At 40.8% G+C, this 16,980-nt stretch overlaps 1 protein-coding gene across 1 annotated transcript in view; it reads right to left on the reverse strand.

Moving 5' to 3' along the window:
- SDK2 (sidekick cell adhesion molecule 2) overlaps nt 1-16,980 on the reverse strand; it is a 95,331-nt gene that overhangs the window by 18,185 nt on the left and 60,166 nt on the right. Inside the window, exons 28-34 of the mRNA XM_029283163.1 lie at nt 15,565-15,766; nt 14,814-14,917; nt 13,835-13,905; nt 12,953-13,088; nt 10,812-10,913; nt 9,984-10,099; nt 4,092-4,278 (exon numbers count right to left, since the gene is read on the reverse strand). Coding sequence (XP_029138996.1) covers nt 4,092-4,278; nt 9,984-10,099; nt 10,812-10,913; nt 12,953-13,088; nt 13,835-13,905; nt 14,814-14,917; nt 15,565-15,766 — 918 coding nt within the window. The remainder of the gene's footprint in view (nt 1-4,091; nt 4,279-9,983; nt 10,100-10,811; nt 10,914-12,952; nt 13,089-13,834; nt 13,906-14,813; nt 14,918-15,564; nt 15,767-16,980) is intronic.

Genomic DNA, 16,980 nt, shown 5'->3' on the forward strand with positions numbered 1-16,980 from the left:
GAAAGAAGCCTTAGAACTAACAATGAAAATATTAAAGCGATGGATAGTTTCTGCCTTTCAGAATTGACTTTCAATAGTAAAAGAATCAGCAGTCAAGAAATGGGCCGTAGACCATGATAGGATAGCAACGAAGGCTGTTTTAGAATTTCGAGCCATGGCACGCTGCCCACCTTTTATCTGACTTCATTAAAATTTGTCCTCCTGAAATTCTGTGTAGGTGATAGACTTCTTTGAGATTTCCCTGTCTTAGTTCCTCTAGTTGAGTTAATATTGAATGCTTATGAAAGCTAAAAAAAAGAAGAAGGAAGAAGAATAAAAGAATAAAGCTGGATAGGCTGTTACAAACCATTTGTCTATTCATACTTGCTAACAAGAAAACATTGGGAGGCCAAGTTAAAAAATCCTGTAAGAATAAAAAAATATTGACAACCTGAAAGAGGAGCAGGGGAGGCTGAGTGGTGGCAGTGCTAAGAAAACATTCATTATGACATTCAGAACTACAGACAGAGAAACTACTGTATCACAGCCGTAGGCAAAATGCCCTTCTTTTTTTTCTGGTTCCATTCAAAAGAAATGGAAACAAACTGAATCCAACAGATTGAACTGAAATGGAATCACGGGACGAGCTGAGCAGGGGGCCTGAAAAAAGGAAAATAAAGGAAAATATCTCTAACACTTCTGGCCAAAATCCATTGCTATGGTTCTTCTCATATTCCTTTGTGTTTTGCCAAGAATAACCTTAAGGCACGGGTGTCAAACTTGCCATGTCACGTGACGTGTCGCAACATATCGCAACTTTTTTTTGCATTGCCGGAGCTGGGGTGGGCACAGCCTCTACATGATGCAACCGGCCCGCAGGCCGTCCGTTTGACACCCCTGCCTTAAGGATTCCAGAAAAGGGAAGCCAGGAAAGCAGCTCCTAGTACAGGCTCTATTGACTCCCGCTGGACAAAGATAACCAAGATCCTAGCTTAGATCCTTGACGATGCCCTCAGCTTAAAGGGCATTACATGAAGCCCAGATGCTAGAGATGAATATGGCTAACGAGCCCCTCATATTTTCTCCCCCTTTAAAAAAAATATTTATTATTGCCTTTGATATCCAGACATGTAAGCTGACATTGTAATGAAATGCGTATCAAACCAGAAGTTGTGGGATGGGAACAGGTCATACCAACATGCACAAAACAAATGACTGAAGATGGAGACCAGGGCTTCAGACTACACAGCAACATATGCCTTTTCCCTCAACATCCAATGTTGCCTAAGTAGTTTGAATATTCTGCTGGATTTCAGCCTGGCAGGAATGCATATTCAGCAACACAGAAGACAGTTTGGTTATCAAACTTCTAGCAGAAAAGGCTCACTTTCTTCAAAAGTGACAGGAAGTTTGGAGCAGGAGGAGAGTGAGGTAAGTCTATGATTTGGGCAGGAGGGAGGGAACTGCAGAAGCATGTTGAATATGGTGGCTGCCAATCTGAAATTAAGAGAGCGTGGAGAGGAACTCATGCCTGCACTTTAGAGGAAGACCTATGGGGCAACTTTTAAGATTTGTGGACTTCAACTCCTTAACAATTTTTAAGACTTGTGGACTTCAATTCCCAGAATTAGCAACTGGGCTTCAACTCCTTAGCAACTTTTAAGACTTGTGGACATCAAGTTTAGCAACTTAGCACCTTTTAAGACTTGTGGACCTCAAGTTTAGCAACTTAGCACCTTTTAAGACTTGTGGACCTTAGCAACTTTTAAGACTTGTGAACTTCAACTCCCAGAATTCCCCAGCCAGCATGGAGTTGAAATTCACAAGTATTAAAGTTATCAAGGTTGGAAATCCCAGATCTACATGGTGGATCTGCACACAAAAATAGAGTTGGATAATTTCTGTGATTTTATTCTTTTATAACAGAGAGTTCTTGGCCCTATCATTCTTGAACCAATTACAAAACGTCCTTATGTTTTGAGACAAGAATAGATTCCTTTCATCATGGTTCTTTGACCTGGCATTGAAAAGAAACAGCAGAAGTGGGGAACATAGCCGTGTCATGTTACCCTGGGCAATACTGCGAGCCTTTATAACAAAAAATAAATAAATTAGGCTGGGAGATTTTAAACTTGAAGCCCATTTGCGAGGGCTGAATAAGGAAGCCACAACAGTGGTAAGATGAATGAAGCCAGGGCACAGAACCATTTTAAAGGGAAATAACAATAACAACATCAGCAACGGTTAATCTCTTTGTAATTCATTCCATTCATATTTAGCCTATCAAACTGCATAATCCAACTGGTGGCAAATATGGGAGACATTTTTATTAGTCCACCAACAGAAGTCCCGCATCTACTGGCTCATTTTCCTATTTCCTTATTTCTTCTGAGTTCCTTTTGTATTTTCAATCAAAGAGGCGACTGAAATGTGCACCGTTACTGTTAAACTGTTTTACCTGGGTAATCTCTGCAATCCATGGAAGAAATTCATTTTTTTTTACTACTGCCTTTGGTTCCTGTTCTCAGCTTCAATATTTTCACTTTTATCCAAAACAAGGGCAGACGTAATATTTGCAGTCAATCTTCCTCCTTCTTATTTCCAGAGGTTTGTCATCTTTTCATGGAACTTCCAATTTTTCTATGCATTTTTATAGCTGAACCTCTTTCACTGCCCACCCTGTTCCCTCTCAGAATGGCTTTTGAGTGCAGTTTTACTAATTTATTGGCATAGTCACAGGTACTTTAAAAGGCTTTTGAACATAGACATATTGTAATATCACTCTCGAGCTTCCACAGTCAATGCCACTTTATTTATTATTTTATAACTGATCTTCCCTTGATATGACCTTTCTCTCAGGAAGGATTCTGTTTTCAAATCGCCACATAAACATAGACAAATGAATAGATTGGGTAGAACAGGGATACTAGCATATTATTTCCTTTCTTCTTCTAGAGGACAGATGAAAGGATTTTTTTTCTAATTCAGAACTAGAAACTGTGACATGGGCAAACTCTATGATCACAAAGCTGTTGAATGTTTGGAGGCATATGACATTATGTCACTACTGGTCTGACAGATACACCTAACTTAAAAGGATTCCAGATGTATTTAAACATGTACTGAGAAACAGGTGAGCTGGAATCTGGAAATCTTTAACAAACCCTCCCTCCCTGCCTTTAAACAAGCCTTGAAAATCTGGCTCTTCCACTATGCTTTGTGCTATGCGGCTGTTGGATCTCTTTTGGTTGGGTTTTGCATAGGGAAGTAGAATTTTATTGTTCTCTCTGTGTGACTGTTGTTCTTTTCTGGTCTTTCTTGATATTTCTTATCTTTTTTTTTTTAAAAAAAATAACAAGCTGCCCAGAGTCATTACATAAAGTTAGAAATATTTTATAAATGAACAAACATGACCTACTTTAAGAGGAAACTGGACAGCCATTTGTCCGAAATGGTATAGGGTTACCTGCCTAAGCAGGGGTTTGGACTTGATGACCTCCAGGGTCCCTTCCAACTTTATTATTATTATTATGATGATGATGATGATGATGATGATGATGCCCAGTGTTGGGCACAGACCCGCTAACTGAGGGATTAGTAAAGCAGTAATTGTAGGAGAAGGACTGGCAGAACCTGGGGGTGGTGTTGAAAGAGGGATCGGCCTAGAATCTGTACATAGCCACAAGCAAATTAAGTCTAACCTCCCTTGAATTCCCCTTACCCTTATCTAACTTCAAATAGGTGCTAATGGTTAGTTGAGAAGATTCCTGTGCATAGGATATATAGCAATAATCAGTTTAATTGGATCTTCACATGTGGACCTGGTCTTTTGTGCCTGACATTAATCTTCTTAATTAACTGTTAGCACTTGTTTGGAGTTAGATAAGTGACAACAGGTTGAACTTAGTTAGCTCGTGGCTACCTAGGGATTCTAGGCTGATCCCTCTTTTAACTCTGCTCCCAAGTTCTGCCACTCTTTCTCCTACAGTGATTGAACATTATTTGTATCTGGGCATCTGTCCACTTTAGCAAAGCCTTTGCCAATTGATGCAGAGTCTCTCCTCCACCTCTAAATGCCTACTGACCTGGGCCTCTCCTGCTATGTAACCTACCTGCTTGCTGGGTCCTGCCCTTGATAGGGATACTGCGGGGGCCATCACCTGCAGCATTGAAGGCAAGGACAGAGATGAGGTAGGAAGTGTAGCCCGTCAGGTTCTTCAGTTTGACACCACTCTCTGGTAAGAAGAGTGTTTTCACTCTTTCGGTTTCATTCTGCCGCTGAGCTTCCCAGAAATAAATCTGTGGAGCAGGGGAAATGGAACGCAATCAGAGGATATAGAAGGAAAATGTGCAGGAGAAAACAAAGAGGCAAGAGGATGTAATAAAGATGCTTACTTCTCTCTTTGGGTTTGGCACAAGAACCTACTCTTCCATTCCAAAATGTGGACATGAAAAGTCAAATTTTCCTAAACTAGCAAGTTTTCGTTCCAGTGGTTATGTATCACATCTTTTCTTTCAGAGTTGTATCTCTTTATGTAGCACACACCCCCTCCCAATTATCCTAAGCCTCACACCTGGATTCTTCAGTATCCTCTTCCAGACACAGTTGCATTTAATCGACTCTTTAGAAAGAAGCTCTTTGACAGCATTGATGAATTAGTAAACTATAATGAAGATACTTAATGAAGTGGATATTTCAAGAGAAAAAAAAATTAAGTCTCCCTTAAGTAAACCTTGATTCTTGGTGACTACATTGTCTTCTGGGATCTTTTATAATTTTCCATTCTAGTTTAGATCCATGAGATTTCCTAGTGGTCTCCCATTAAAATACTAACCAGTTTTGATCCTGCCTAGCTTTTTTGAGACTAGCTACAGCTAGCTAGGTGCTGCCACCTAGCCACCACAGCACAACTGAGAAAGCAATGGCCCATTTAATAACTGCCTAGTTACCTGAAGAATTCAAAGATGCTTAGATTTCTGCCTTACAAATACACAGGTAATAATTACACAAGCATTGACTCTCCCTTGCTTCAAGCTAGACATCTGTTTAAGGTTGGAACTTGATAAAGCATTTCCCTTTTTTCTTTTCCTTAATGTAGGGAAAAAATTGTCATGATACTTGAACTGTGAAACTGCTAGTCAAAGCTTGGCAAGTCTGGGTGCCTCCTCCCAGATTATTTTCTAGAGCAGTGTTTCTCAACCTTGACAATTGTAAGGCATGTGGACTTCAATTCCCAGAATTCTGGGAGTTGAAGTCCACATGCCTTAAAATTGTCAAGGTTGAGAAACACTGTTCTAGAGCAGTGGTTCTCAACCTTTTTAATGCCGCGACCCCCAACCAGTCGTAAGTCGAGGACTAAACCGGTTGTAAGTCGAGGACTAAACCGGTTGTAAGTCGAGGACTAAACCGGTCGTAAGTCGAGGACTACACAACCGGTCGTAAGTCGAGGACTTTCCCTGCCCGGGAGCGCCGCACATGCGTGGTTCCGCATGTGCGGCGCTCCCGGGCGCCGGCCGAGGCGTAGTTGGCAAGCGGCAGAGATGGAGCAGGCCGACCACCAGCTGGCCCAGCCCAAGGGAGGTAAGGCACCCGCCGGAAAAGGGGAAAAAAATGGCGGACAGCCTTGCTTGGCGACCCCCGTGAAATGGTCGATTGACCCCAAATGGGGTTGCGACCCATAGGTTGAGAAACATTGTTCTAGAGGGAGGAGGGCATTAAGGAGAGAAGGATTTGGGAGGCATGGATGCAAGAACAAGTCTCAGGGAAGGTAAGAGTCCCACTGTAGGAAAATCTTCATCCATCAGGGGCCAGAATTAGGAATACGTCTAGTATCAGGAAAGGCAAATATTAACAAGCTGTAGATGTGCAGTACTATGAAGTCAGCCTATTTATAAACCATTTTAAATTCTTTAGCAACATGGAATTTGTTTATGTTAATGTAAACACGGCGACTGCACTATCCTAAATCTTCCCCATGTCGCACATAATGACCTTACTCAAAGACAAAGAAATAAAGGAGAAAAAAAAAATCTAAAACAGAGAAAGTTTTAGTGGTATCAGCAAGAAAAAGAGATCCTGCAGAAGTCTCTCAGAGTTTATGGATTTTGTTTTAATTTTGAAGAGCAAAAAGATACTAAGAAAAGGACATTCGCAAAAAAGGAGATGTGTGACAAGGATGAATCTCTAAACGTGTTTTTTTTATTGTTAACTATAACACTGTTCCAAGAGTTTTTAAGCAGGGTGCGGTGGCCTAGTGGTTAAAACGCTGGGCTTGTTGACCAGAAGGTTGGCAGTTTAAGATTTGAGCGCCATGCAATGGGGTGAACTCTTGTTCTTGCCCCAGCTTCTGCCAACCTAGCAGTTTGAAAGCATGCAAATGCGACTAGATAAAGAGATACCATTTTGGTAGGAAGGTAGCAGTGCTCCATGTGCCTTTGGCATATAGCCAAGCCAGCCATATGACAATGGAAGCACCTTCGCACAATGCTGGCTTCCTCAGCTAGGAAATGAAGATTAGCACCGTCTCCTAGAGTCAGACAGGACCATACAGGGGAAATCTTTACCTGGGTTTTTTATGAAAAAAAATGTTTCCACAGAACTCGGGAGAAATGAAAAGAAAATGTATTTTAAAGCAGAGGATCTCACTACGGTAGGCATAGTCCTTTTATTACTGGAAAATATCAAGATTAAGTTTATTCATTCTTCCACTAGGCAAGACTGGGTAAGTAATAAATTCTTAGTCTTGATTTATGGGGTGAATAGAATGATACACAGTGCAATTCTGAAGTCATTTTTGGACGATATCCAGATTTCCACAGAGAAGCTGGACCTTCCATGAAATCATGGTACCAAAGAGACAGCAACAAACAGGTTCCATGGCAACACTTCTTGGCACCCTTGCAGTTTCTTAGGAAACAAGAAAGCAGCTTTCCTCAAAGGTCACTTGGTTGGCTTCTAAACTGTCCCCTTCTTCCTGATTGGACATATGCAGCCAGATGATGCTTATCTAAGATCTGGCTCCATAATGTACTTTCAACTTATACAACTCGGGAGACAATAGATCAAGGTGGCCTTTCAGCAGTTGCAACTTGGGAGAGGCTCTAGGCATTGCTTTGAATGAAGGCCACTTCTGTTAGAGCTTTAATTGCATATAATAAGGTCACAAAACCAATATGTTTTCTGGAGTACATATCTGTCTGCCATTGCCAAATTCCTGCATTTGTGTAGGCCAGGGGTCCCCAACCTCCAGGCGGCAGCACACTGATGGGCCGTGAGCGGTTCAGAACCGGGCCGCAGAAGTGGCGGGTGAGCATGCACACAAATGTCCCCATCTCCACTTGTGTGAGCTGCGCATGCACTTGCCGGCCACTGGCGCAGAACCATCTCCTCTCCCCTCCCCCACCATTCCACAAAGCCGGAGAGGTTAGGGAACTCTGGTGTAGGCATTTAATCCCTATACTATACTATAGTATATTATAATATTTAATTATATAATGTTTTATGTAGGGGTTAAATTATAACTCTCATAGTAAAATGATTATATTATTATATTACATTACATTATAATATTACTTTACTAATTATAAGGGTTAAGCATATTGGTTTTGGTGACTATTAAAATAATATAACCTGGCCTTTTTATTGCCCTTGCCCTTGCTGTATTTTATTTTGTTTTATTTATCAATTTTATTATTTCTTCATTTGATTGTTGTGAGCTGCCCAGATTTGGGCAGAATACAAGTTAAGCAAACAGGTAAATAAATAATATATGGCCGACCTGCCATGCTAGCTGTAGAATTATTTGAGCTAGTCCCAAATATTAGGAATGCATTAATATTGTGGAGAAGGCTGATTTATATAACAATCCTGCCTATACTACATGAGCTGGAAAGGTTGTCCTTTATACTTTTGGGATATAAACAGAAACAAGAACAAAGCTCTCCCAGGAGCAAAAACATACAGCATACACAGGCACCAAGGCCCAGTGTTCTATTTGTAACTCAATAGCATCACTTACAGGTAAAATATGGAACTGTGGTTTTTTTTCTTTTTCTTTGTTCATTTCCACTTTAGCTGTGGGGCTGCCGCAGACTTGCTCACATTATGAATTAGTGGTATACATATATGTTTATTATTTACGTTCCGCAATTCCTTTAAGAGCATAAAATGGTATATACATAGTGATATCCCCACTTATTTTTCTCCACAAAAGTCTTTTGGGGTTGATTGGACTGAGCAAGAAACAGTGACCCAGTGAGCTTCTGTGGTAGAGGGTGGACTAGAATTGGGTCTCCTCTGTTATACTCTAATATCTTAACTGCTGCACAACATTAATTGTTAATACACAGGCTGCATGTGGCTCCCAATGCCTCATTTCACAGAATTTCAGCGTGGAAAGAAACCATTATGTTTGGTGCAGAATTCCATATTAAGGAATCCCTGAACATTCCTGTATAAACACATCCAATGAAGGGAGACCATCACATCCCATAATGGTTGGTTTCATTATTGAACTGTTTCTTTCAGACTTTTTAAAATAGCACTTAACTATAGACTGCCTTCCTGTAATTTAAGATTATTACTCAATGTTCTGTTCTCTGGAATGATAGAAACTAGGTCTTGTTCCTCTGTGTGACATCCTTTTAAGTTCTTTTAATATTCTATCAAGCCCAACTCAATTTTCTCAGTTTCTCCTTGTATGTTTCCATCCCCAATCACCCTTCTTGCTTTCCTTTATACTAGTTTCATTATTTTTTCTCAAAATGAAGTGCTTGGAACTGGGCATATCACTTCAGATGGTTGGACAATTTTGGATGCTGGGCTACTACACTGGATAGATCAGTATTTCTCAACCTTGGCCACTTTAAGGTGTGTGGACTTCAACTCCCAGAATTCCTTGGGTGGTGCTGGCAGGTGAATTCTACGAGTTGAAGTCCACCCATCTGAAATGGGCAATGTTCAAGAAGAAATACTGTTCAAACCAGTTGTAGTGTCCCGGCACGCAAAATAGTGCAACCAATTTTGATAGATTTATGGAGTATTTTTCAGGGTTTGGATTAGATTTAGAGAATGGAAATAAGAGAGCTGACACCACCATGATACTGGAAGATCTCCTGAGGTTGGGTTGTGTTCCTTGAAAAGATGCTCTTCCCTATTATTAAAACAAAACAAAAATAGGCAGAATAACACTTGCTTTTAAAAAGAGCAAGAGGGGACTGTAAGATGCTGAAAAATACTTGCTTTTAGAGAGAGAGTCTCAGGTTAATCTGTATCAGCAAAAACAAATGAGAGTACTGTGCTATCTTAAGGACGAAACAATTAACTTGTCGTCCCCAGGATGCCTGTGTTATTACCAATTATTTTGTTATGAATGACCACAGGTAATACTGTAATGATCATTATGTTTTCCTATATTTTATTTCACACTGATTTCTATCCACTCCCCATCAGTGTATACAACTATAACTCTGGATAATTCTGTGCAATTCTAATATTCAGCAGACATTAGTCTGTGAAATGTTATGGATTAATGAACATGCTAATTTCCAGTATGCCATAAAACTTTGTGGTGCCATCTAGCCTGACGCCGGACACTAATCTTCATTAATGCAAGCATTCCCAAAAGATTAGCAATATAGCAACAAAGAAGAATATCCTGTGATGTATTTATGTAATAATGACAGAAGAAACAGCAACAGCTGTAAGTCTGTTCCCAATTTGTATTAGGCATAGGATTCTGGCTTCCATCTTTAAACATTCTTCAGGGTGAAAAGAGCACCAATCCAGCCCCAGGAAAGATCTTCCCCTCCCCTCATTGTGTGGTTATCTTCTAGCCTTGAGGGGTCCATGGTACTCTCTGAGCTTGGTTGTTTTCTTGGATTGAAGTGCACTGATGATGTTATTTAGTTTGGGTAATAAAACATCTGCAAGAAAACAACCAAGCTCAAAGAGCACCAAGGACATCTCATTTCAACCCTGAGCTACAAATAATCTTTATTGGTACCTTGTAGCCTTGGATGTCTCCGTTCTGTGTCTCAGGAGGTGGTGGCTCCCAAGTAATGTCAAGTTGGGTAGCCGTGATGGTTTGGATAACTACATTCTGTGGTGCAGCTGTAGGGACTGAACAAAACAAAGAGAATATAAGTCAGGAATGCACTAGACCAGGGGTAGGCAACCTTGGCTCTTTTATGACTCGTGGACTTCAACTCCCAGAATTCCTGAGCCAGCCATGCTGGTTCAGGAATTCTGGGAGTTGAAGTCCACGAGTCATAAAAGAGCCAAGGTTGCCTACCCCTGCACTAGACTGAAAAACCAATACATGCCTCATAAAAATGCCATGCTTTGACCATGGACTTGCTTTTTTTGGGATCCAGGCCTGCTGGTGTCCTCCTGACACCGTTGTCTTTATTGACGAAAGAATGGATCTTTTGCTTATTACTGGTTGATTCCAATGGTTTTCTCAACAGCTAACCCAGATAGCGATAACAATAGCACTTAGACTTATATACCACTTAACAGTGCTTTACAGCCCTCTCTAAGCAGTTTACAGATTAAGCATATGGCTCCCAACAATCTGAGTCCTTATTTTACTGACCTCAGAAGGATGGAAGGCTGAGTTCAATCTTGAGTCGGTCAGAATCGAACTCCTGGAAGTGAGCAATGAATTAGCCTGCAATACTGCATTCTAACCATTGCACCACCACGGCTAACCCTATCCAAAAACTCTATGATTTAACCCTGAGCTAATCCTACATACTTCAGATGGGCAAGTAAATACATGACACAGAGACCCAAAGTACAAAGACTCCTATAAAGCAGATGCTCAGCTTACCAGCTTCACCGACAAAGACCTCTTGGGGGGAACTGGTGGGGCCTTCACCCACAGCATTATAGACGCTCATGCGGATCTCGTAGCGACGGTGTTTGTTCAGATCTGCAAAGATGGAGAAAATCAATGATCGTTTAGGAGCAGGGAGGAGTGCTCATTTGGGCTGCCTCCACAGCAGCAGCACATACTTTCTGGTTAGCATCCTCTGATTTTCCTCCCACTATTCCTTGCTCGAGAACCTGGCTACAGTGGCGTGTCCTATTTTCTGTCCAATTTTTTTAGATTGGAAAATTGAGGCAGAATATTGTTTCTGACCAAAAAGAGAAAGCAAACACCAAACAAAGCAAGAAGAAAGATCTCTGGTTTATTGCATGGTTTCTAATATGTGAACTTTAAAGGAAAAAAAAAAGGTCTTAATTATAGTTGTGAGTAAAGATGCTATTTTAAACAAGGGGAATAGAACTGAAATTGTTTAAGGGCGCTTCCTATCACCTCCCTTTCATTTCCACAATTCCTGGACCTCATTTCCTCATCTCTTTTTTCAATACCCCAAAGAGGATGTTGCTCTCCTCTTCTATTATTTCTCCATTTTCATTCTACTGCAATTATGATACAGCCAGGTATGTGAAATGGAAATCCACTTTCCCGGATATGCTATTTTAAGCTATTGATCAGTGTGGACTACACTTGTTCCGTTACTTGAACGGAGTTCTCAAAATGGGTTCTGTTATGGTTATTTCTTGTAGTGTACTCAGAAAAAACCTGCACAAATCAGCCTGACTAATTTTGGGATTTGGCAAGAGAGGGACAATAGTTGTATTATACAATAGGATAATTGTAAACCACACCTACTATCACTACCTTTAAAGAAAGGCAGCCCTAGTTTATGGCATCTTTCCTTCCAGACATGCTAATTGCAATCTGGCATCGTCCCCAACAATCCCGTTGTGAGCAAATCAGGGTTGCTTAATGCCCATGAGCCCAAAGACACAAGCAGAGACAGGAGTACAGACAAAGGAGGGAGCGGCCACTTACTGTCCAGCTCGTACTGTGTCAGGAAGGCCTCGCTCAGGTTCCTCATGGCATATGTTGCTGTGGGATGGCAGGTGGTCAGAAGGGGAAAGCAGTGCAGTTAGCTACATGGAAAGAAACATCTGGACGACACAAGCTAAACTAAGCAACACCATCACTGTGCAAGAAAGCAGGACAGGGAAAAATTCTCAGTCCAAGCGAAGGATGTTAAGGGGGGGGGTCTCATGAACAGTGGGGGGGGGAGAGAGAAAGGTGACAAATAGCTAGAGAGGGCAAGACAATCAACGTTTCAAAGGACAAACAAAATTTCCCAGAATCTATTACAGACATTGGGATAGATTGGATATATATGTCCCATCATTCTGTACCCCATAAAAGCCTCTTCTGGCAAACAAGACCTTGAAGCTGCTAAGGACTGACACACTGACACAAAAAAAAGCTTGCAACCCCATGAGGACCAAATTACAGCCGTGGTTTGCTGCAACCAAAGGCCATAAACAACTGCTTCAGATACTCCCTTCAGGGAAAGTTTTTATGCTGGATGTCTCTGCTGGTGCATTTTTGTAAGTTTGTAATTGTGGGCCTGGGTATATTTTCATTAGTAAGTCACTGGAATGATTTATCTGTAATGCCTTGCAGTTTTTACACAGCTATCTTGTTAACCAGTATGATACATACATTATTACATACTGCATGTGAACCTGGGAGAATAGGCTTCCCAATTTTCAAAGTAGTGTTTTATGATGTGACTTTAATATTTCTTGAAAAAGAGATTGTTTCAGACTGATTAATTAGAAAGAGGAATCCTGGACAGTGCTGTTTTGGATTTTTGATGCATATACTGGCTTTTTGCTGGAGTTCAATCATGTATTGCTCTAGGACAGTTTCTGAATTTATTAGCATAGGAGGAATTGTACTGTACTGAATAGAAGCCATATCACTGTGGGAAGCATTTTGTGCAATCCTTAGGACCAGGTCTTATGAACAGCTTGCTTGGGAATGATATTGCAAACTCATTTAAAGGCAATCAGTACAGCCTTTTTCCAGAAGTCTGGTGAGTGAACTACATTCTGATCGTCTTTAATTCATACATTCTCCCTCTGCAGACTTACGGGTCAACTCTGTCCATCTGGCATTGGGACTGCCCATGCTACGGGCAATAAAGCCTCGTACCCCTTCATATGGCAGCTCCCGGTATCGGATGCGGAAGCCTAGCAAGATGCCATTGATTTTGTCCTCAGATGGGGCCTGCATAAGAAGACACAGTGAATGCAAAAGTGATGCTTGGAAGCACAGAGTACCCACGGCAATATCTCCAAATGTGACAATTCTGAGGGATACCACGGTTTTGGACTTTGATGCTGTTCCTGCTAGCAGGATGGAATCCAGGGATATAGGCAGAAGATGCCCCAAAACTGAGGATTAGTGGGTTGAAGTAGTCCCACTATCCATTTTGGATCCCTCCAGCTTTCTCCTGATCTCAACATTCCACAAGTTGTTTTTCATAATTCCACCCCAAATGCCTTTATGTTACTGGTTCTCTGCCCTCCTCCACTATATGCATACCAACTAGAGTTCTCTTTACACTGCAGAGAGGATCATCCTTTTCCATAAATCCTGGGGCACAAGATCAATTTATGATGTCCTGTGTTTCAATAGCAAAGTCAGCTACCTTGTGAACACAGAATCTTTCTTTGTATCAGTTATCAGCTTTAATAATAAAGTTAAGTGCAAGTAAATGAGGAACTATTATTCTGTTTATTCAAAATAAGTTATCATCCTGCTATCTTTGTTCAGATTTACTTGTATAAGATTGTATAACTGGAACTCCTTCCCTCTGGAAAACAAACTTAGACCACTGTACTATATCAAAGATCATACAGTATATTATAAGGAAGAAAAACATTTCTTTAAAATGTGGGAATCCTTGAACATTCAGATTCTTTTATTCAGAGTTAAAATGCAGAAATGAATGAAAGAATAAGCTGCTCTACCTGCCAGCGGATCAACACGGATGTGGTGGTGTGTGGTGTCACTGACAAAATCGTGGGAGCTTCCTCTGGGGCTGAGGAAAAGAAGAAATACAAGTCAAATACTCAAACTCTTCTGTGATGAAAAGAGCACCAGGAAGTGAAAGCTATGAAGTCATCATCTTTCACAGAAGTTTAAATGACTTCTTTTTGGAAATGAAGATCAAGTGTGATTACAATTTCCTTACAGATTGGAGGATACCATAATAGAAAATAAGTTGATTTTCTGGTGGAATACTTCACTAATCTGAAATAATAGAGCCAATTGTAACAGGTTTATCTTGGCCTTTTTAAAAATCTCATCTACCATATGCTGTCTTAATTTGTTAAGGAACTCTTGTTTCTTCTGCTTACCATTCTTTTCATTAGTTTCTCTATAGATTTTACTCCATTATATTTTCTATTTTCAGTTTCTATTATAACTCTATTGCTTGTCTTAATTGTGCCTAACACTATTGTCTAAACTGAGTCCCAGATGTATCAATTTGTCACAGCACAAAGTTTGCCTCGCACAATAGCCAGCTTTATCTATGGCTTCTTCTTTTGTACTTTAACATAAACAAGGCCATTACCAATAAAACATAAGAGATAAATCTACAACAGGGGAAATATAGCAATGGATCTGAATAGGGTTAGATGTGAGATGGGTTATTATACAAATGGGAAACCAGATAGTAGAGAAGAGGCAACCCCCCCATCTTTATTCTTCTTTTGACCTGATTTTGTTTTGTTTCTTTTGTCTAGTTTTAGAGCTAGTACCTTTTGAAGATGAGATCTTTTCAGACAGTCTAGGTGAAAGATAATCAAGGTTCCTAAGAATGCAACAGTGCACTCACTGAATTCATATTACCTTTTTACATTGCATGATCATCTCTTTTCTCAAGAGATGGAGGAAAAAGGTTTTACACTGGGTAGTAATTCATGACCTTGCACATTTGCATACCAGCCTGTAGTGTGGTGAGTGATTCTGACTCTTCACTGTATTCACTGTCACCAATGTCATTGGTTGCCTTAACACGGAATTTGTAGGTGGTGAATGGCTTCAATCTGCAAATAGAATGCAAGGTATCGGTTTTTGGTTTTGGAAGAACAAATTCCCACATGTGTGTTGCTGTCTTTTGCTCACTAAGACCTACATTCTAAATTTTGTTGTTCCAAGACTAGCAAATCCTTCCTAAGGTCTTTGGAAAAGCATTTTCCTTTAAATGGGATCCTTGACTTACGCCCACAATTAGGACCAGAATGTTTGTTGCTAAGCAAGGTGATTAAGTGAGTCCCAACCCTGATTTTACAACCTTTTTGGCCACAGCTGTTAAGCAAATCACTGCAGTTGCTAAATGAATCAAATGGTCATTAAGCAAATACGGCTTCCTCAACTGACTCTGCTTATCAGAGTCTGCTTATGTGGCCCTGCAATCATCAGGCTGGTTGCCAAGGGCTTGAATTCTGATCACACAACTCTGGGGAATGCTGAGATAGTTGTTAAGTGTGAGGACTTAACAGTGATATAAGTCACTTTTTTTCAGTGCCATCGTAACTTTGAACGGTTGGTAAACAAATGGTGGTTAGTTACAAACTACCTGTACACAATCTTGGATTGTCTGGCTGCTGAACAGCCTGACAAACTGGAACCCTGAACAATGGTTTCCCCTTCTAAATAAAAGTCTCTTGCATCGCATCAGTTCCTGCCTCACCTGTTCACAATGAAGGACGTGGTGTTGTGCTTCACAGATGCAGAATGCAACATCCATTTCCCGTCAGGGAGTTCCCGTGTTTGCACAGTATAGTATCGGACAGGTGACAGCCCATCACTGCCTGGCTCCCAGGACAATAGCACATTCCTGGCCTTGACATCTTCCTGCAACACAATGGGCTTGCTGGGTGGTTGGGGGCGGTCTGGGAGATAAGACAGAGACGGATCACTGAAAGCTAGTTTTTCATGGGATGAAAAAGAGATATGGCAATGATAGGGGTAGGACAGAGATTATTTTCAGGATGATACAATATGCACAGGAACCCTAACACTTTATAAATCTAAACATGTATCTTTTCCTCCTGTACTCCATCCCGAACATTATCCAATTGATTTCGATGTCTAGCATGTTCACTGGTTTCCTACGAACCCTAGTTTGCTTTCCATTTTAAAATGTTGCTTCCGTGCGATCACAGATGGTTCATCCATTCATACAGTTTATAGTGATGCTTCCCATACCTTTTTTTAAAATAAAAACAAAAGCAATCAGCACAGTATATTAACTCTATGAAAACAAAGTTGGGTCTGGATGACCATTCTGAAAGCAGACCATAGTTGACACAGTTTGACAAGGCAGGGAGTAATAATAATAATAACAACAACAACAATAATAAAGTTGGAAGGGTGCCTTGGAGGTAATCTAGTCCAACCCCCTGCTCAAGCAGGAAACCCTATACCATTTCGGTGTCTCTTCTTAAAAACTTCCAGTGTTGGAGCATTCACCGCTTCTGGAGGCAGGTTGTTCCACTGGTTAATTGTTCTGACTGTCAAGAAGTTTCTCCTTAGTTCTAGGTTGCTTCTCTCCTTGATTAGTTTCCATCCGTTGCTTCTTGTCCTGCCTTCAGGTCCTTTGGAGAATAGCTTGACTCCCTCTTCTTTGTGGCAGCCCCTGAGATATTGGAACACTGCTATCATGTCCCCCCTTGTCCTTCTCTTCATTAAACTAGACATACCCAATTCCAGCAGGCGTTCCTTATATGTTTTAGCCTCCAGTCCCCTAAAAGTAATGTAAGTAGTCCTCGACTTACGATCACAATTGAGCCCAAAATTTCCATTGCTAAGCAAAATAGTTGTTAAGTGAGTTTTGCCTCATTTTACAACCTTTCTTGCCACACTTGTTAGGTGAATCACTGCAGTTGTTAAGTTAGTAACACGGTTAAGTGAATCTGGCTTCCCCATTGACTTCGCGTGTCAGAAGGTCGCAAAAGGGGATCACACGACAACCGTCATAAATAGCAGCCAGTTGCCAAGCATCCAAATTTTGATCATGTGACTGTGGGAATGCTGCAATGGTCATAAGCATGAAAAACAGTCTGAAGTCCCTTTTTTTCCTGTGCCATTATAGTTTCGAACTGTG

This window comes from Protobothrops mucrosquamatus, unplaced genomic scaffold (genome assembly GCF_001527695.2).
Source record: "Protobothrops mucrosquamatus isolate PMUCROS unplaced genomic scaffold, P.Mucros_1.0 scaffold30, whole genome shotgun sequence".
NCBI classification, from domain to species: domain Eukaryota; kingdom Metazoa; phylum Chordata; class Lepidosauria; order Squamata; family Viperidae; genus Protobothrops; species Protobothrops mucrosquamatus.